This window comes from Haemorhous mexicanus, chromosome 1 (genome assembly GCF_027477595.1).
Source record: "Haemorhous mexicanus isolate bHaeMex1 chromosome 1, bHaeMex1.pri, whole genome shotgun sequence".
NCBI classification, from domain to species: domain Eukaryota; kingdom Metazoa; phylum Chordata; class Aves; order Passeriformes; family Fringillidae; genus Haemorhous; species Haemorhous mexicanus.
The window spans coordinates 24,266,666-24,288,750 of record NC_082341.1 but is presented as its reverse complement, the minus strand read 5'-3'; the positions used below and the strand labels follow the sequence as shown (position 1 = coordinate 24,288,750).

The window sequence follows — 22,085 nt, the reverse complement described above, 5'->3', positions numbered from 1 at the left end:
TTGCTATTTGATCTACAGAAGTCAAGAATAAGCAAGACGCCTCCAATAACAACTTCCTGAACAGTATGTCTTACTTGATAATGTCTCAATCCCTATATTCTTTTCAGGTATCATATTATTTCATATATCTTTAATATATTCAACTGTTCTCTTTAGTGTACATTCTTCTCTTATTCATAACTATAAAATCAAGAACATCTGATTTTTATCAGATATATCTCTTTGAAAATCCCCAAGCCCAACAATTTCCTGCAAAACTAGAGGGAAGTCAAGCACAATGGAGGAAAGACTCTCCTGCACAACCCAGAGCAGAGTGGGGCAGAACAGGGACAGATGCTTGTAACACTCTCTTCTCAGATTCTAAGTGCTCCAAGTCAGATTCAAGACACCCCGTGGGTCTGACAGTTTGTGCAAAGCCTGTGATTCACAGAAGGGAATTTGGCATGGCAGGTCTGCTGTGAGAGAAATGTGTGTCAAGAGCTCAAGCATTAATTGCACATACATAACTGAGCATTTGCTACCAGTTAGATGCTTCTAACTTTCTCCAGGAAAGAGACATTTTAAATTGCCTTCTCAATATAATTTTGACATAACCTGTACACATACCAGATTTCAGAAACTCCTAAGTCTGACCCCTAAGGTATTGTTATTAGCACACCTGAACTGCATGAAGTACTGCTGAGTTCTGCATTACAAGCCACAAGTGTGAGGATTTGCCTTATCTGAAGCACAAAAGCAGAATCCCAGGAACTAATCTGATCCCTCTATCAACAACACATTGAAAGGAAGATTATCTCTTCTACAAAGACTGGGTGTCCTTCAGTAAGTCACTTCTCTGCTGGCTGCTATTGATAGCTGAACAAGCTATTCCCAGAGGTACCACTGCATTTCCCAACCAGCCAGGAAGAAAAGAAACACAACCATTTCCCAAGTCAGGTTCACAGCTAAATAAAAACCAAGATAAACTCATTTCTCTGCCTGATCAGAAATACCTGATGATCTGTGAAATGCAGCAAACTGTCCCCTCCCTTACCATTTTCAACTGAATTTCATCATTCACTTGCAAGATACTAGATGGGACTTGAATAGTCAGCATTTCACAACAGTGGAGGAGGGGAAAAAAGTCTCAACTACACAAAACTCAGATGTATATACACATACAAAACCCTGTTTTCCTGAGATTTCAATCCAATCCACTGAATGAGAAGGTCCAATAAGCATCTGAAATTTCTTATAATTATCTGATCAAGGTCTCCAAACCCCTGACACACATCACAATTTTTGTCATTAAATTGATTCAAATAAAGCAGTGGCTGATTTGGTCTACTGCTTTTTAAAGGCCTACCAAAATTATTTCTTGATTGCCAAACAGGTAGAGATTATAGCTGGTAAACACTTGAGAGTGCTGATTTATTGGTTCATTGGTGTCTGAAAGCATGGCCCAAAGGCTCCTCTTGCAAACCTTTAGAGTGCCACTACTATTTATTAATGATTATTGCACTCTTTTGTAAGTAGGTAAAAGATCAAGCAGTTGATTCAGCAGACTATACTTAAATCTACTAAACCAAGAACAAGCACTGCAGCTGGTCCATTACTGCCATGCAGGAATGGTTTGGGGTAAATTAATTCAATTCTGACAAATATCCCTCCTAGTTCTATCCACAGAAGTACCTGAACACCTTCCATTTACTGTCTAAGTCACCATCAAATCCTGTTTCACCTTTCTAGTTTTTGCTCCTCCCAGGTCCTTCTATGCTCATTCTGTATAATAACAAGACTTAGTATTACAGAAAGGGGAAAAAATAACCCCATAAACTTTTTCCAAGTGATTCTCCATGCCCAAACTCTCACAAGGTCTCTTTTTACCAGACAAATGTATACTTGCACAGAATTAACCTTAGAGGATAGTATAGATCTATATTCTCTCCCCACATTCAACACAGAGACACTTCTAATACACAGACTTTCTGAAGGGAAGGTATCATTTTCCAATTGCAGTGCAATCATACACTTGAAACATTATTCTTGTTTTATTAGATGCTTCTCTGAAGTGACAAGAAGCTAATGCTTATTACTTTCTCCAGTCCCAAATCTGGCATTTGTCCCAGCAGAAGAGGAAGGGGACTGACAACACAGAACTATACTTTCCCATCCATGTGCAAATCCTACCACAATTACTTAATTTTCCTGAAATGTATAAGAACATATTTTCTACCTTCAGTGCTAGGTGTCTGACAGTAATAAATGAAGGCTACTATTTGGACAAACTTGTCATAAATATTTCTAGATGCTAACGCATTCCACTAAGTATTCCTACAGTATTGCCAGTGTAAACACTAATGAAACACCCAGAGCAGGCATCATTATCACTCATGTTTCACAGTGATGCCATGTGAATATGCAGGAGAGCAAACATTGCCCTCCCACAAATCCTTCTTTCCCATCCTTTACAGGATTCCTGTGCTTTTACATCAGCTGATAAAACAACTTTTAATCATCTGCATTGTCATACACAGGCACACAGTACATTTTGAGCCTGCATTTTTGGCAATACATCCTATAATTTAGCAACAGCCAAGGCTTTGATTCATAAGCCATAAGATCACAAATAACCACACAGATGCTTTCCACTTTTAATCCAGTATCTCATCTAATCTGCACATAGAACAGTTCAAAGAATATGTCTTGCCCACTTCCCTTAGCAAAACACTCAATGGCAAACTACCAAGACTGGTTAAACATTTCTGCTGCCTGCCCTAACATTCTCTGCCCTTAGTTTTGGGACTGGCAGTAGCTCAATAACTTAAAATTGTATAATTTATGGAGAAATACACAGTAAACATAAATGAAGAATAGTAAGTATATAGGGATGTTTTTTCCTTCTAAATCCTGAATGAAGTAAATTTATGCACATTTTGCATACAGCAAAAAGACACTTTTTATGCATAAATTATATTCAATTTTCACTGTGTATTTTACTAGTGGGAAGAATCTTGCAGTGTAACAGAAAACAATCTCTTTCCTAAGGAAAACTAACACATGCACTATTTTTGAGTCATGTAAGGAATAGCACAGCAGATAAATTGTTCAAAGATTCTTTCTCTGGCAGAGAACTGACCAGACAGTAAGTTAAATATACTGATGATCTTAAAAATTCTCCAATTATGGGTGCATGTCTGAGCTTTGCCCACAGTGTTTACACGACCTCCAATGAACATTCTGAACTACAGCCAATATTCACTAGAACCAACTACTGTGTAAACAACTGTGAAAAAATATACAGGAAAAGCTTTTTCAAGTTTGTAGCCTGCAACTGCATACAGTGGGAATTGATAAAGCCTTTGCAATACAAATAGTGCCCCAAATCAGTTCTCCACACAGAGAAAGTTTCCAGTGATTAAGGACACATGTAAGGCACGTTCTTTTAAAAACCTGACTCCCATGAAGCAGCTCATTGTTCATAAAGGGAATGGTGTTTACACACGAAAAAGTCTACTTTCAACAAATCTAAAATCCAACAGATGTTTCCTTCTATCTAAGCAAAACAAGTTTGTGACCGATTTCTGCCCAATTAGGAAGCTCCAAAATTATTTCTGAAGGGAAAAAAACCCTCCATACTTGAAAGAATGATTTTAAAAAACAAATTCAATAAAACTAGTATTTCAAAACCAGTATTACTAAAGTGAATTAACTTAAAAAAAAAAAAAATCAGTGCTCTTTAAAGACAATGTCTCATGATCTGGGTTTGAAGAGATACAACATGATAATTTTGGTTTGTGAAAGAGAAAGTAGGGCAGACTGTTAACTCACAAGTGCTCTGCATTGCAATTGCTCTCCTCAAATCAATTTAACCTCCCTGCTTCACCTGCAACACCCCTCCAAAGCTCCTGGCTGCTTTTGGCTTCTTCAAATTTCATAAGACTTCTCTTTCTCTGCAAACAGCAACTAAATAACAGAAGTGGCTGAGCAGAGTATAAAAGTGGATCTTTTAATTCCATTTTACAGTATGCACTAAGCCTATACAGTATACAGCAAGCCTAAGCACTGTGCAGAAGCACAGAAGACAAAGAATTTCAGGCTTTGCCAAAGTTGTGCGGTTACATACACTGCTGTTACACACCTTACTTTGACTTACCATCAGGAGGAAGTTTCAGGACTTTCAAGATGTACCTGGTGGCATTACACCATTACAGAGCAAAACTAGATCTGTTGCACAACTGAATGCTGCAAAGACAGCAGCTTCCAAGGAGTTGGTGCACTTTCTGTGTCCAACAATACTGAACTGAGATGGATCACAGGTTGCTGAGGATTTTATCAATGTTTTATACCTTTTATAAAATGTAGCTGCAGAGGTCAAATAAATTACATTAACAGCTAGATGCCAACATCAAATCCAAAGTTAAAATAGTCTTAAACATGAGTATGACAAATGTAATAAGTGCATGCAACCTTCTGTGCCACCTTTACTTCCACGAGCCCCTTCTTCACTGGATTTTACTCCAGTTATTTCTTGTCCAGCTATTTTGTGAGCATTATACAAAGTTCCCACCTCTGTATTGTTTTATGTGCAGGACCTTCAGCATTAAGGTTCCTTACCCCAGCTGAAGCCTCTGCATGCCCTGAGATGAATATAAGAAGGCAGAACTGAAATCTGCCAGCCATGCAATGCACCATTATTACACCCAACACAAATATCAGCAATGCAAAGGAGACCCACTGAGATGCAATTCAAATCTGCCTATCAAACAATTATAGCAGAAAACAGAAGTGGTTTTCTCTCTCCCCCAGTAATCCTATTTGTCCTTTAAATAGATTTTAAGTATAATCTTGAACTGTCAGCATTTCTGTAAAGAAATACCAGCTCAGACCTAATTGGATTTGTCAGACAATCACAGCCCAACAGTTCTCTGAGGTCTAACAGCTGAACAGCTGTGGGACAACCTTCCACATTATAATATAAGAATTTGAGTTCATTTCAAGAGGGAATATTTCCTCTGAAATTAAGTGATAAAAAGACATGATTTGTTGCACAGAACCCTGTGCCTTAGCAATATCATGATGTGGTGTGGCATAGATGAGATTATGTGAGCTACCCTCTATAGAAAATCATCTGCAGTTAACTATTAAACACTTTCAGCTGCTCTGAATGTAGGAAAATGGGGGTAAAGAAAATCACCAAGAATTCTGACTTGAACATGTAACAGCAGCATTTGAAAAGAAAACATGTATATATTATATCACATATAAAAAAAGTAGAATATGTACCAAGATAGCAGAATATGTATCTTAGCTGAAGAGCAGAAATACTTCCTATTCCTCTGGACTTTTTGGGTCACCAACATATATAAGCATACACACAAAAACCTGCTCTCTGTGTCATCAGCCTCCTGCTCTGTTCAGGCTTCTGTGGGCTGGAATAATGCATTTTAAAGACAATCTAGGGGATAATAGCCTAAAGGCCACACTGTCCTCATCCTTTGCAGCGATGGAGAGGTTGCATGTTCAGGAAGTACAAAAAGCCAAATCCTAAAATGCTTCTAATGCCTACAAATTGTGGTTTCTTCAATGAAGATCTGGATTATTTCATATGTGTCTGGATGCAGAAGGAAAGTTCTTATACAGATTTTATCTTGAAAATTGAAGTGATGTTCATTTCCCTAATTTTAAAATAACAGTCATACAGGTTTTAACATTTGTATTTAAGTACTCAACAATGTTATTTTGTGTATTTGCAGAGTTGGTAACCAGCAGGTATATGACTGAGGAATATAAGCAAACTTTGCACTGAATTCAAATCCATGCTTTGACCTGGGGCAAAAGTGAATTAGTCTTTTGAGTCTATCATTATTAATAGTCAGGAGTAACACACTTGCTTACCTGTTGGCTTATCCACACCAAGGAATCCAGCCTGTCCCAGGATTTTAAACACTTTATGTGCTGGGAACTGTCCTTCTTCTTCCCACTTATCCACAAAGGGATTAATCTCCTTGTCAATGATCTAGATTTGGAAAACAAATTGCACAAGTTATAAACACAGACATCCTACACAAAAACTTTTGAATACTTTCACCCAAAAAAAACCATTTCTCCTCAAACCACGACACCTAAAAACACTAATTCAAGAAGAAAAAGACAAAACAATATACAGAGAAAAGCCCGCCAATTTTCTTACTTCCTGATGGATATCCTTATTTTCCACTCACCCACAACTATTTCAACAAATGTAATCAGGCAAATGTAAATAATTCTTTCAGCAATTACTACTAGAACAGGCCATCAGGGCTAATTTAAGCTTCTCCAAGGTCTATGAAAATGGCTGTTTCCCTCATTATTTGTTACCTTTTTTGGTACAGTTTCTAGAAAGTGATAAGAAAGGAAAGGAAATCTGGATTATCCTCAAAAGAACCTTGGCAACAAAGGTTGATCTGTTCTTGATGACCATACACAGTTCCAAGAAAGTCAAGTAGAAGAGATTAATTTCCTCTCCCTTTGCCTGAAACACTCTCAAGGAAGTTGGTGCTGTTTGGAGTATGTCTGTATTTAGACTTCCCCACAAGTCTGACAGAACATGTACTGGAAAAGTATGACCTTCCAGAATTTATAATATTCCAAATCTAGTCCCTGAGCAGCTCTTGTCTGTGCTACTGCTAATGCTGCACACCTTCCAAAAGTCAGTGTCCTAAGCTGCCTGACTACAGTCCTTACTCTGTTCAGGCTTCAGCGTTTCCTTCCCTTCCCTTTGCAAGCAAAACACATCTGCACTACAGCCATTACATCCAGCGACACTCTCAGGTTTCAGGGCACAAGAGATGGATATTTTGCTCCACAAAGTCCCAGATTTCCATGGCCATGGGAAAGGAGCAAAGTGGGCAGCCTGCAGGTGTGCTCTTGCTGCCTACCAACTCATCACGAGGCAGCAGGGTCATGCCCACCTCTGCCCAGCTCTGCAGCCTAAACCAGGCCTTGGCACAGGCTGCTTCTGCCATGCAGCCAAGGGCACCACACACCTCAGTCAGCCTCACAAGGGGCTCCAAACTAAACCCTACCAAACTAACACCAGTTCCCAAGAGAAAGGCCATGCCTTTAACAAACAGCAGTTCCCAATAGAAAGGTAATGCCTTTAACTTGGGACCATGATTTTACTACTCTGCTGTTTCATGAAGAGAGAATTTGTTATTTCAAGAACTTACTCCTCTTAGTCTTCTTTCCCCACTAAATAAACAAGTCCTGTGGTGCTAACTATTTCTTGAGCTGGAAATAGAATCCTCTCCCTCCATGACTGCTGTGTTCTTGAGACCCTGCAAAACCTTCTTCCAAAATATGTATTTGTGGCACATTCTTTGGAGAATTTCAGCCCATATATGGCTGCTTTCTGTCTTCCAATTGGCCACAAAAATAAGCATACTTGAATGCTAGTAACAGGAAAATCACTTTTTCACTTCTTTCACCAAATTCTGAGAAATTCGTATACTGAATGTTCAACTCATTCAGTAATTATTATCTCTCTCCCACTGTTAAATTGATTAACACAGGCCTAATGATCAATAGTAAAATAATTCTTGGCATAACCCTATCTAGGAGAGCTCACATTTCTCCTCTATATTACCACATCCCATATGCTCAGATCCTAAGATGCTGACCCTCAATGTTGAAGGTGGTGAAACACCTTTTTGGCTGTAATAGCATCTGGCAATGCTCATTGGATAACACCCAGGGGAATACCTGAAAGAGCATACAAAAAGTTATTCCAGTATTTTGATGGATCTTGGCAAAAAATATGTGGTGAATATACTAACATAGAGTTTTGTTTGTTGTAGCTGGTACTGGGCCAAATTTTTTGTAGCCACATACAAAGCTACCTTTGAAGTTAAGCACATTCTCAATGACTAAGCCATGATTTCTGCAGGTTTGCTCCTGTGCCTTTGAGTAAAACTCAAATTGCTTAATAGAACTGATTTATTACCAGGTGAGTTTGCCACATTGAGTAAAACATGATCTTCCTTGCATGACACAACAATTAAACCCCCAAAGACAACCTCACTGCATAAACCATAAATTGTGTATGACTTTAATTTTTTTTTTTTTTTTAAATCACAGTCCAGATACTGATAGCCACAGTTTCTTCTTAGCTACTGGACCATTCACTGTGGTTTTATGGGAACACCTTCCCTTGTACAACCTCATAAAAATAAAAGCCAAATTCCTGAAGAACTACAGTACTCCTCAACTGGCTGGTGCTTCAGCACTGATTACTGGGTATTGTCATCCCTTCCTAGAAAAGCTAATTAAAGCAAGGAGAGGTATTTTTAAAGAGTCAAGCCAGCAGTGACTGAATGATCACAAAATTAAACATTTGTTTAAAAGCTTGCTAAAGACAGGTCAAATAATGCTTTGTGCTTTAACCATCTGATTTGTCGTCTCCCTTGGCTTTAGCTATTTCCTCACATTTGTGCCCTCAGAAAAATATTGTACACTTGAACTGCAGGCAAATATTATGCAGGCATCTTAACTTAAACCCTAAAGTATCCATGCAGTGTTTGGCAATTGCACAGAAGCAAGCTTTCAGCAGTATGTGAGCAGCTGGCCTGCTTATTTATATATGCTTTATCATGAGAAATATGGAAATCATGGGTGCCGGCATTTAGACTTCTATCACTAGGATACCAACTATAACAAGATCTAAAACTTCTAACAGTAGAAATACTTAGCACTGCATACTACAGATGTCATCTGTCAGACATTCCCAGCCACAAAAGAAATCTTTCCACTTAATCTAGCTGGCCAAATTTCAATGGCATTTGGGATGTAAAGTTGATTAAGGAGCCATGTAACTTTCCCACCTGCTGAAGTACCAGTATACCACAACAAAAACTGTTCTTTTCCTGACAGCAAGTGCACAGTAATTCTTATGTAAACTGTAAGTTTGAACAGTCTGTATGGAACTGGTGTTTTTTTCGGGCTACTTAGTCCAAACAATAAAGATGCAAACCTAAAGGACTAGGCTCTGGAGGCAGCCTTGGTTTAGCCTGCATCCCAGCATGAGCTCAGGTTGCTCTCTGGGGAGCCTTCAAAAAATGGCCTCAGGGCTGTTATCAGCTGTGAATTATTAAAAACACTCTGGATACTTGCCCAGTTGGGAATGGATCAAGCCAAAAAATTTACTTCATGTTGAATGATGGTAAGAAAAATAAGTGTTTTCATTAGAAACTGTCTTGACAAAGTTTTGTGAAAACAGCACCTGTAGCTTCCTGCCCAGGTTTGGGGAAATGCCACAGCAGGGTTAGAGAAGGGACAGAGACATAAATTCAGACTTTTTTTAGAAACGGGTAATTTTAGTTTTTCTTCAGAAAAGAGCAATGAAAATATCCCCCCAAATCATTGGAATAGTTTTGACTATTTTCCACTGAAACTTAGTATGTTACTTAAATGAGAAAAGTAACAAAAATATGTGATGCTGATGCTCAGTATTTTTTGCTGATATTGTAGTTGTATCAGCAACTACCCAGAAACATGAGAAATGCCATTTAATTCTGAATTCTAAAAGAAATGCATTCTACAACAGTAGAAACTGTACCTGAATTAATTTGGGTATTGAGAGTATGTACAAATGACTTTTACAGCAATTAAAGATTAGTTTTCATTATTCACCAGCATGTTTACCTCCTATCATGCAATTCAGAAATTAAAGACCACACCAGTTCTACATACAATACCTCTTTTAAGTACCCCTTGTAAGACTGCACAGCATACAGTTTCAGCACACTATTAGCAAGATGATGAATTTTGAAACAAGAAACTGAATTCTTAAAAAATTACACAAATTTTTCCTACAGCTTCCTGTGAGTTACACCTCAGCTGAGATTAGACTAATTTATTAGAGAAGCAAGAGAAAATGTCTAAGTAAAAGGTATTTTGGATTAAGAAGATTAAATGGAGTCTGTGGAGCCAGGATTAGATTAGGTGTTAGGAAGAAACTCTTTACTCAGAGGGTGGTAAAACACTGGAACAAGTTGCCCAGAGATGTTGTGGATGCCTTGTCCCTGGAAGAGTTCAAGGTCAGGTTGAAAGGGGCCTTGAGAAAGCTGATCTGGTGTTGAGCATCCCTGCCCAGAGCAGGGGGGCTGCAAATAGATGATCTTTAAGGTCCTATTCAACCCAAACCATTCTATGATTCTGGGATTTTAAGACATATCTGTTCCATATTATGTTAGGAGCAGAATTTTTTTCCCCTTTGAATCAAGTTACAGTAATTGAACTTAGCTCTATTGATATAATACCCAAAGATGACACAGTTAATAGGATCTTTAATGTAAAAAGCAAATAAATAAACAACAAACCTCTAACGACAGTTCTTGAGGGGTTATATCTAGACATTAGTGCAACAATGACTTGAACAAGAGGTAATAGACAAGAGATTCCTTTGCTTTCCATATCATCAATAAATAAAGCAAATAATTAACAGCCTTCAAAAAAACAATTGTCCTTCAGTTTTAATCAAAACCACAAGAAGCAATGACTGCACAGTGAGACAACTCAGCATTGCAGCAACACTGTGCTGAGGTCAAGGTAGTACTTTAGAATGATTCCAGGCAAAGCTGCGGTAGGCAAACCCATGGGCCACGCATTGGCGCTACCAAACCTGGACACCAAAACCCATCCCAGGGGTGCAAGGCAGCCAGGACCCCACTGGTGAGCTCCTGACTGGCCACACCTGCAGCCTGTGCAGGTCTTCTCAGCTGCTGCCCAGGAGGATCTAGGAGAGGTTTTTCCATGATGATACAGGGTTGAACTGAAAAAGTTCAATTTAAAAGTAGACATCCATTTCATGACCCTGTGAAAAACATGTGGAAGAAAAATGTCCTATGTTCAAAGAGCAGCTGCCCACTTCTCACATGTTGATCTCCATCTTGGTTCCCCCAAGACATGCATCCCAAGCACACCTGAATGAGTTTCTCAGAACATATTACTCATTTCTTCTCACTCCTAGGCTTGGAGGTCACAGCCCTCCTTAACTCTCTCAAGACTCTTCCAAAGTCCTAAATAAAGTTTGATGGACAATCCTTTCCCAGTAATACTCTTCAGAAAGGTAGGGAAAGGGTACAGGGAAGGAGTCTGAGGTGTGGAAACACATTCAGGACAGAACTAGGGAGAATACAGGTGTGTGAGAGAAGCAAGTCAGCTCCCTGTAACTACTACCTACTAGAGAGGCTGTGGAGAGACTGAGCTTCTGCCATGGCAGCTCACTGATGAGAATGCCTACAGCACACAGCAGGCAAATCCATGTCCTGTTGTCCCTCCTGCATTTATGAAGTCCCTCCAGCACTGGCAGGATGGATGGCAGTGCTGTGCTTCCAGCCCCCATGACACAAGGCAGGAGACCCTAGCAGAAGCCAGGAGCAGCCCACGTGCCTGGATCCCCCAGCGTGGTGGTGGAGAGCCTGACATGACGGGCTCAGCACCGCAGCAGAAGAAGCAATCATTCAGCAATCATTCATTCTGCCTCCCCTTCTGCACATTGGGTGCAGAAGGGGAGGCAGTATGTGACTTAAAACACCACAACAGGCTAAAAATAACCCCATTAAACAAATATGATTTAACCACACAGCAGCCAGAAAATGTTCCCTGCAGCGCTAACCTTGCCTGCTCATACAAAGTTATTTAGTGCACTTTCTTCTGGCAAGCAAAATCCTTCATTACAGGCTTGCCTGTGGTCTGCAGCAATCTAGAGAGCAAAGCTGCAGCCTACTGCTTCCTCTTTCAGGATGCACCACCAGCACAGGGCAAAGGTCTTCAGGAAGTTTTGCAGGACTGTTTTCTGGGGATTGTTTTCTTTGTGGGTGGGTTATTTGGGGGGTTGTTTGGGTTTGGGGGTTTTTTTTGTTGTTTTAGGGGATTTTTTAATACTAACTGAAACAAGGGGGGTAGCCCTAAATCCTCCTATAAAAATATGTGTTATTATTAGTTAGGAGCTCACCTAGGAGATGTACATAAAATATAACTCACTTCAATGCAAGGGGTCATGTCCAGATAGTAAATGTCCCAGATGCTGCCAAAACACTTGTCTGCCTCACAGACAATCTCCTCTCGCCCACAATAGAGAAGATTTGGCATTTGGATACAATATGCATCTCTTACTCAATATTCCCAGTTGGCTACCCAGCCAAATATATCATGTGACACACCTGGGCAAATGATCAGCTACAAGAATTGTCAATGAAAAATTTGCCCTATTTACATATGGAATTTGAGGCTGGGCCTCAATGAAGATATGGAAACTTTTGTATCCTGAGTTGCTGCCAGACTGTTTCTGGAAACAAGCCAAGAAAACATTTTCCATGATGATATGGGGTTGAACTGAAAAAGTTCAGTTCAAAAGTAGACAGCCATTTTGTGACCCCATAAAAACGTGGCAGAAAAAAGTCCTAGATGTAGAATTTCTTGGTAATTAAAATAAAGAACAAAAATAAAGTAATATTGATTAAAGTTTTTCAAACATTTGATTTCCCCAGCTTTTCGTACATGACATATGCAGAAGCCAATGGCTCCACTTGGTGCCTACAGAATAAGGTGTAGCCCACAGACAGAAAAAACCTACTGGATGAAGAGAAGGCTTCAAGCCAGCTGGAATATATCACTGACAAGAAAAAAATAGTTGGTTTCTCCAATGCTGCTGCACATAGCTGTGGCCAGAAATGACCTTCCAGAGAAGCTTCCAATGGATTTTAAACCAATATTGAGTAGGCTTATATAAGGTAAAAACCCACAAAATTTTCCTAATAGCTGGAAAATATAAGGCTTAAATGGAAAATACATGCAGTTAAAACTGATTAATCAGAGCACAACAACTCCTTTTTGTACCCTCAATCAAGCTGTGCCACAGGCAACAAAGTAATCTGCAATCTGCTACTGCACTGGGTACCAAAGGCTGCAGTGATCACCAAATACAGGAACTAACATTTACTAAAGGAAATTTTCCCTTTCTCAGAGGAAAAAAAAATAGTGGAAGGAAAAATCCTATAATGAAAGAGCTGGCAGTTTCTCATTGTGTAATAAAGCATAACTGTCCTCATCTACTTTTACAATATCTGATTTTCCATGGGAAAAAAACATGTACTTTATAAGTATTCTGCAATTGTGCCTGGTCTATTCATTTGTCAGTATCTAGACATGTTTCTGTTTAAATCATTGTGCTTCCTCCTTTTCACTGCAATGCAGTTCCTTGCATCAAACCTAATAGGTAAAGCAAGGCTGATTACTGGTTCAGAAATTTGAATACTGATTATCTTTTGGTCCCATACATCTGACTACAGTTTTTACTTCAGGAAACCAAAAAAATCCAAACCCTAATCAACTACATTGTTTTTTTCCAACACTTACTGAAATCCTAAAATGCTAAAAGTTCACCAGGCAGTGCAGAAGCATGTCCTGCCCTCCACCCCATGCAGCTGCTGGCACATCTGGGAGCCCCATTGCTGAAGCAGAGAGGGCACACATCAACACCATGCTAAGAAAATAAAAGATTCAGACCCCCACTCTGGAGCAGAGCCCTGCTCAACCATTTCCTGAGGAATGAGAGGCTAGAAGGCAGCTCCAGCTGGGGAGGAACACACATAATCACAGCCAACACCTTCTCCCTCCTTATGTCATTTTTCCAAAGACTGTTGCAAAGACGAATCCCTCCTGTGCAGACTTGAGTGTCTTGGCAGTCCCTGCACACTCACAAATTCACCCCTTTCAACTGCCCTATCCAAGAGTATGGCAGAAAAGGGAGGATCCCAAAATTTGTGAAAAAAGTGAGTGCTGAGGGCACAGTTATTCCTAGGATCTGAGGGCAGATGCTTTTAAACCAGGGTAGTCCTACAAGACCAAAAATGTGTGCTGTGCCAATCTAGGCACTGATCTGGGATGAGCATTTTGGGTGACAGGGAGCTCTGGCCACCAGAATACTATCCAGGCTACTTGTACTGAGTTATGAAAGAGATACAGGACTGTGCAAGTGACCACAGAGATTTTCTTGCTCCTGCAAATCATACTTTCCAACACAGAAGTGCTGCTTAGATAGAGTGTAATTTCCACCAGAGATTGGCATGATGGGGTTTGGGTCCTCCTTTTGAATCTGGGTTACATCCCTGGAGGAACAAAACAAATTCTCCCACTGCAGCCCACACCATCACGTTTGAACTGTCAGACAAAACCAGTCTCAACCCCAGTTTTTTCCTCAGGCATAAAAAGCTTATTAAGACACAATTTTAGTTGTCATAAATGCATAACTGTATTGCCTAATCAAATGTGGCAATGATAAAGCAATATAATAGCTAGATCTGAAGCACAAAAATATCCACTAGGCATAGTTGTACTATGTTGTACATAGTTGTACTAACAGTAAAAGCTGTTCACTGCAAAGTCTAACTAGATACAGTGGAAATTTGTTCTAACATTGATATGAGGCAGGAAAAAAAGTCCAGTGTTAGGACCCATCAACTCAATCTCAATGTCAGCTCTGCTCTGACACCAAGTAACAAATAGGAGCACTGATTACAAAATTGCCTTAATTGCACTTTTGCTACACTCTGGAACATTTGTACAGAAAGTGACATTTTTCCTATTATGAGAAAAAGCTTTTTACAGAGCTTGCTTAAATAAACTGAACCTCATTTTTTTTTCCACTCCTGTTCTCCTCCACTGATTTAAAAGCACTTCTTGGTAGGGCACTGCTAGGTGTATTTGATGGTCTCTCATACAGTGGTATACCCCAGCTGCCTCTCCCAATAACAACAAAATTCAACGCTGAAGATTTCCTCTCTGATAAATTGCTACCAAAAATTCTTGGTACCAGCAAGAGAATTAGCCCCTAAATGTTTATGTGATGTTTCTGGCAGATACAAGATGAAAAAGACTACTGCAACACCCCAGAATCTGGGAATACATTTTGCTTCCTTTAGACAGAAGGGTAGTCAGTGCAGAATCTGTGAGCCTTGCCAGTGTCACATCTAACTTTTCTTCCAGAAGAGTTTAACTTGGGTGTATGATAAATTAGGTTTTAAAATCACAGGTGCCAGTCATGTATCGTTCAGATTCAGCTGCATGTTTTCTCTCTTCCTACTTAGTGAGAAACTGGCATTTAAGTGATTCTTTCTAATACCATCAAGCTATTACTTCACCATCCTGTGGTAGGGGTTTATGATTTCTTACAACGATAAACAAACCAGCTCCATCCAAGGTATCCCAATGTTAATAGTGGTCACCCTTCGTTATTTTCAGGTAGTCAGAAAGAGCCACACTATTTTGATCAAAAATTTATAGAAATTTTACCAGAAAGTTAAAAGAAATGTTAACATTAAATTCAGATCTCGCATGCTCTAATACAACGAGACATTAACTGCTGCACAAATATATTGATATATATTAATAAACAGAAACCCATGACATACAAGCCAAGAGTGGCAAACAATGAAGCAATGTCCCTTGGTGGAGTCTCACTGTCGTGAGACACAGACACACAACACTGTGTAACTATACCCAGCCATCAATGGGCATAAAGTGAAATGTCATTTTTACATTACATGCAGCTCCAGCAAAATGTATGTCAAATTTCACCAAAGTTTCTTACTTGTAATGCCAAAGAAAAAGACAAATAGGCAGCCCATATGCATTCTGTATGTATATGAATACTGTTAGACATACACACACAGAATAAGTCAAACTTTTTTCTTCAAACCAGCTATACTAATTACTGAAGCAAGCTGTAGGATATCAGTGTGCTGCAAGCATTGTTCACCAAGTTAAGGAAAAGTTACGTTTTCAGTTTCCAAGAGGAAGGGTGGTGACCTATAAAGTTGTAAAGGAAACCACTCACAGGATTATTTCAATACCCTTGCTAAAAACAGCCCCCTGGAATTATAAGGGTCTCTTCCTCATCCTGCTCAGAACAATTGGGAAATTATAGATCATTTAAAGTATGTTAACACACTAAAAAATAAAATTAATGCAAACAAACAAACAAAAAACCCAGTTCTCACTCATGGAATTGCACTGCTCATTTCTCTGATTTCTCTGGTACTCGCATCTGGATTTAGCTTCTAGAAAGGGTGCCCCAGAATATATAACAGGTATACTTAAAATGTGTTGCAGATACTGAATGGTCATTCTCTCCCAAAGACTTTGGGGACACTTTTCAATTTATCCTAAAGTCACTGGAGAAAGGCTTAACTTAAGACAAAACAAACATTGATTTCTAGAAGCTTTGTGTGAACAACATCAGACTGGATTTGACATAAATAGTGATTTTTCTTTTTTTCCAATATGCTCAGAGCAAATCTAAAATAAGTGCTATATAAGCATTTTTTAAATGCAGGGCAATGAAAAAAGCAGACAATTGTCTATTGTGACTTATTCTACAATACTTTCATCACAAGGCTTTATGTGATAAATGTAGCATCACATTCCCTCTTAGCCCATGATTTAATTATCTGCACTGAACCCAGCAAGGTAGAGCATACTGTTATCTGCACTTCAGTAGGCATGGAGAGCATAAAAACAAAGGGAAAAGGAGGGGAAAGTTTTATTAAAAAAAAAAGCCGTGTGTCACACAACAAAGCAGCAAACACTGCACTAGCAGACACGAATATAGCTACTTCCCCTGTCCTCAATAAATACACAGTTGCAAATACTTGAGATACAAAACAATGTGCGCCTTAACCTACCCATGACAAAGAACCAGATCACCTCCTTTACAAGGTCTGGCCTTGCCCTCTGCATTTCATGACACTAATTTTTTAATAATGCAGTTGTTGTCCCTGGTCAGGTAATGAAGAGCAGTGTGCCAGGGCACAAGTTCATTGGGCAGATACACAGATATATGAAGGCTCTCTCCAGACAGAATCAGCACAAATTTTACACAAAGGTATTAATTACAAAATTCTACACTATTAATCCAGGTGAGGATTCATTTCTAGCTTCTGGTTCTTTCTGTATCATCTTATTTCTGCTTTGCAAAGAGTCCAGGAATGTAGAGTAATGAAATTAATTTACTAAGAAAGTGACAAGTCATAAGTCCTCTTTTCCTTCTTGCTCGGATTTCTTTTTTATAACACAGAAGATACATCCCCTTCTCCCAAAGCTTGATGATAACAGATCTCAGTGATAGAAAATCTGACCCAAACACTGGGTTTGGGATATTTTAACACTGGAAGTGTGAAAGTTTAAAAAAATCTTACCTTCAGAAGTAACTCCACTATCTTTTGTCCACAGTGGACTGGAGGTGAGGTGAAATTTGGAAATAATTAAGTGTCTTCAGGGAAATAAAAGATTCTACAAGTAATTTTTAAAAGCATCCATGAAAGATAGGACAGCATAGCTCCAAATTCACCTGAAAGTATCTGGCAATGCAGAGCATACTGTTTTTAAAAAACTACAGCAGAACACAGCACAAGAAGCTAGAATTTGGAAACTTGGCTACAATCTGAGATAAGTCCTTATATTCCCTTCTCCTGACCCCATTGTATGTTCTTATGTTGTGGCCACAATAATGGTGTTTGGCCCTTGCAGCAGATACTGAACTCCAGCACTTTTCTCAGCAGTTCATAGGTTAAAGGTGGATTTCTCTTTCTCACCGGCGCTTGGCCCCACAGTGGGCACCACACCAGGGCTCCCTACAGCCGACCCGGCTGATTCTCTGGCTTTGGCAGGCACCATGAACAGTACCACGGAGATCTACAGGTGACACTGACCTCGCTGACATGGAATACACAGAGCTCACCAGCACTGCTGTTCTTGCAGGTTGCCATTTGGCATTCACTCTACACACTATGTTACCAGAAGCGCTCCGTTTCCTCTTGATTTATGACTGAGTTTTGCAGGAGGCTCAGGGGAGCCTTATGTGTCCGTCGTGCGCCTCCAGAACGGGGACAGTGCCCTGCTCTGCAGGACCGAGCCCCCGCTCCGCCCAGGGCAGCTCGCACCTGGCAGGGCTCTGCCACCCGGCGGGTCACCCGCAGGCAGGGAACACACGGTTCCGTTTCTGGCCTTGGCAGAGGGAAGTCTACTCAATTAAGCACACCCCGAGCCGTTCTGTCGGCTCGCTGCCCTTGCCCTGGTTCGTTCCCAGCACGGGGCGGCGAGGCCGGTCGTCCCGCGGTCTCGCTAGGTCCCCCCTCGGTACCTTCCGGAGGGCCTCCCGCAGGTCGCGGTGCTGCGGGGTGTCCCCGGCGTACCGCGGCCCCGAGCTGCGGCCGCGCAGCGCCGAGCCCAGGCGCGCCCAGCGCCCGCCGCCGCGCAGCGCCATGGCCACCGCTGCTGCCGGAGCCGGGCAAAGGCCGGGACAGCCGCCGTGTCCCGACAGCCAGCCCGGGGCGCCTGGCAGCCCCCGCCCCGCCCCGTCCCTCCTCCCGCTCCTCTCGCCCCTGCAGCAAGTCACGGCAGCTCTCGGGTTACGAGCAGGTTTTCTTTAATACCAACGAACAGCCAGGAAGCGACCGACAAGCGGGTGGCGAGCGGGCCCCGCGCAGGGACAGAGGCCGGCCACGGCGGGGAGCGGGGCACAGCCGGCCCTGCCCAGCGGCCGGCGCGGGGCTCGGCAGCTTTCGCGAGGGTTTCTGTATTTTTGTAAGGAGAAATAGAAAATAAAAAGAAATCCGCTCCTGTGCTCGTACGACAGAGACCGGCGGCGGTGGGGACACGCTAGTCACTCCCTACGGGTACGGGAGGAATGTCTGCTCCAGGGGCAGGCGCGGGGTTCCTTCTCCTAAGCGATAACACAGCCGCCCTTCTCCTTGAAGGGGTTCTTGTCCTCGGGGACGCCCTTCACCAGCGGGTCCTCTCCCGACCGCTCCTCGATGTAGTTCTTGATCTCTTCGGAGCACTTGGACACCTCGAGGGAAAGGACAGAAAAGTGGCTGCGTTACGGCCGTGGGAAATGTTCCTCAGTGGAGAAAACCGGTGAATTTATATTCTCCCTCCTTCACCTTCCCACCAAGCATAAAATATCTGGCCACGGAGCACCAAGCACGTGCATACTCGCTTCCTTCCTCTCTTTTCACAGCTTGATATTGATAGAACATTGGAGTATCTCTGAGAATGTAAATGCCACTCCAAACACCTGTTGCTGCATAGTTAAACTTGTGTTCATAATTAGCCAATCTAGTTTTATTAAGCTGTGGATCACACTCTCCCTCAGCACCAGCATGACTTATGGTCAATAGTTTCAGGGTCAGTAACTTTCAATTCAGTTTCAAAATATTTATGGCTTTATGTGTTTTTCACAAACAAAATATTCAGCAATGATTTTTCAGTGGTAATACCAATTCGTACTTTGCAGTTCTACTATAGCAATGATGCACCTTGACTGAGAGCCTAAGTAGAAAAGACAATTTATTCACTGGTTACCTGGGGTTATTTCAAACAATGGTTAATAAAAGAGCCTATTGTGTTTTGAGACCGTAACACTTCCCATAGAATTCATATCAAACTAGCACTGATGTAGGTAAGCCTGCACAGAACCCATCTATGAAGAAGAAGAGTGTTTAGTTTCTGTTCACTGACACGGGAGCACATGCAGCACATGTGGTAGTGGTGTCTGTGGAGTCTAAGAGTGCACAAGTGAACGTCTGGAGCTCCTTAGGTTCCTTGTACACACACATCTCTTGCTCTCTGTGTCAGCAGAAACTGTCCCTAGATGCTCAAATACCTTTCATGCCTAAGGACACACTCCTGCTCTGTCTCCACCTCCTCCCTTGCTACCCGCAGGCCCTGCAGTGGTACTGCTCTGCAGAGTCAGCAGCAGGAACCAGCTGTTGGCCAGGCCACTAGATGATTAGTATTTCTAATTTAAGGCCCCTTGCCTCCTCTGCTAATTATATTTTATTTCAAAGGTAAAACTACAACAAGAGAACTAATGAATTTACTTGCTGCATCACAAACAACAGAGCATGGCCTGTGCAAAATTAGGCTTTAAGCCATCAGAAAGAACAGAGTTAATTCCCAATAAAACAGTGCATAAAATAAGATCTAGCTGCCTTAGAGCAAAGAAGAAGCTGCACCTAGAAATCCCATTACATGTGTCTTGTTCTTCTGTGCCTTGCTGACTTTGTTCATTCAAACTGGAGCACCTAACACCATAGTACAGAGAGTATATGAAGGACGAGGGTTTTACTTCAGTCAGCACTGCCAGGATCACTTTCACTTATAAGAAAAAAAGCCTGCTTAAATACACATTTAGAAATTTTTATTCATTCCAAAGGCCACTTCATTTTTATTTTGTAAAGCTGTTAGTGGGGGTCAACAAAATTTTGGCTGATGTTTTTCTTTTGGTACCAACAGTAATGTGGTTTCTGCACTTCCCAGTCCCTGTAACACCCATACAGGTACCAGGGGACTGTGGCAACTACAACACTGATTTCATTCTCACCATGAAACTTCTGTTACAATGCATGGGTAGAATTAAGCATGCTTCATTACAGGAAAATTGAAAAATACCCATTTTCCTAAAGTGATCAGGGTTTTGGTTTATTCCAAAAATGTAGACGAGTATTTAAAATTATTATTGTTTCCAAAACTTTAAATCCTGCAGAGTGTATTTCAGTTGTCTAAGAATCATCTCTGAGAGATGATATAGGTATCAACACTAGTTGGACACTGAGCCCTCAATACTGCTGAAGCTTTAGACTATACTGCAACGTGTACAATCACTGATACCTAACTCACAGCTAAAACATAACTCCGGCATTTTTATTCTTGGGGTAAAACCTAGACCTTCAATGTAATCAACATGACTAATGCTACTGATTCCCACATACAATTGTATTTTTGATCCCAACTTGAAGGGTTTATTTAGGTGTAATTTGCCTCTGCTGGCATGCAGAATTAAAAAAAAATATATTTTCATCATGGAGCAAGATCAGTTCTGCACATCTTTAGTCTATAGAAAATGTACAAAACCATAAACCTTTAAGGGGAAAGTACTTGTGGGAAGGAACAATCAGTGTAAATGTCTAAATGTCTGTGGAACAAGGCTGGGTGGGTCACGGCTCGGCACGGGCGGTGCTTTGGCTCCTGCCCGGGCACTGCACAGCACGGGAAGCGGGGCGGGGACGGGGGGAGCCGAGACCCGGCCACGGGCCAGGCAGGGTGCAGTGCCGCGACAAGGCTGCCCTGGCTTCCCAGGGGAGGACAACCCCTCCCCTAGGACCAGCACGTCCCTGTGCGTTCTGCCTACAGAAGAGGGGAACAGCGCGACGTGCTCCTCCCTCGCCGGGCAAGGCGGTCTTGTGCCGGCCTTGGGCGCTAGGGACTCGCGGGGAAGGGAAGTTAAGGGGTGCCGAAACCACCGGGGTTAAGTGGTGCCAAATCCTGCCGCGGCGGGCAGGCCCGTGCCAGCCCCTCGGGGCGCTTTATCCCCGGGATAGTGCGCTCCTTCCCCCGGGCTCCACAGCCACCCCCGGCGCTCCTACGCGGTGTTAGCGGTGCTGTGCCAACAGCGCCGTCCCCGGCCCCTGACCCAAAGTGGTGGCAGGAGCCGTCGGTGCAAACAGCGGCCGTCCCATAACAGCCGGACCTCTGCTGACAAGAGGCTCCCACCGCCCGGCCGCCCCTGCCGCGCCCGGCCCCGCCGCCCGGGGAGGAACGGGCTCGCTCCCCGCTCCACACCCCGGCTCCGCAGCCCGCCGGGCAGCTCCGGGCCCCTTCTCCGCGCCCACTCACCGGCTGCCTTTCCAGCTTCACTTCTTTCCGGAGCTGCTCCACTTCCATTTTCAGTTTGTCCTTCTCGCTCAGGTCCTCGATGTTGATGGCTGGCATCGTCTACACTAGCGAAGCACGCAGGGAGTGAGGAAAAAAGGTTACGTCTGGGCAGCGAGGGTGCCGGGGCCGGAGCCCCCGGGCGGTGGCGGGGCTGTGGGACGGCCGCCCCCGGTCCGCCCCCGGGCTCACTCACACGCTGCCGGCCGGGTTGCCCCGCTGCTCGGCGGCGGCCGCTTCCTCTCCGGCGCGCCCGCACCCCTTCCCCGCGCCTCTCCGGCCTTTAAACCTGCGCGCTAATCCCCCCTAACCGGATTAGAGCCCGGCCCGGCCCCGCTGCCGGGGCGTTGACA

The 22,085-nt window shown here is 42.4% G+C and overlaps 2 protein-coding genes across 3 annotated transcripts in view; both read right to left on the bottom strand.

The window, feature by feature from the left end:
- The window catches only part of LOC132325752 (probable acyl-CoA dehydrogenase 6), a 75,454-nt gene extending 57,149 nt beyond the window's left edge, over window positions 1–18,305 (bottom strand). Inside the window, exons 1-2 of the mRNA XM_059843329.1 lie at window positions 18,161–18,305; window positions 5,878–5,998 (exon numbers count right to left, since the gene is read on the bottom strand). Coding sequence (XP_059699312.1) covers window positions 5,878–5,998; window positions 18,161–18,283 — 244 coding nt within the window. The 5' untranslated portion in view covers window positions 18,284–18,305. The remainder of the gene's footprint in view (window positions 1–5,877; window positions 5,999–18,160) is intronic.
- Window positions 18,306–18,428: 123 nt separating this feature from the next.
- LOC132325784 (guanine nucleotide-binding protein G(I)/G(S)/G(O) subunit gamma-11) lies at window positions 18,429–22,085 on the bottom strand. 2 transcript variants are annotated; one of them, XM_059843354.1, is made up of 3 exons: window positions 21,929–22,085; window positions 21,697–21,800; window positions 18,429–18,868 (listed from the first exon to the last, which is right to left on the bottom strand). In XM_059843354.1, exons 2-3 carry the CDS (start codon window positions 21,790–21,792, stop codon window positions 18,743–18,745), a joined length of 222 nt encoding a protein of 73 aa, XP_059699337.1. In that variant the 5' UTR covers window positions 21,793–21,800; window positions 21,929–22,085; the 3' UTR covers window positions 18,429–18,742. The 2 variants fall into 2 exon arrangements, with proteins under 2 accessions (XP_059699337.1, XP_059699332.1); XM_059843349.1 differs by lacking the exon at window positions 21,929–22,085 and having other exon boundaries at window positions 21,697–21,922.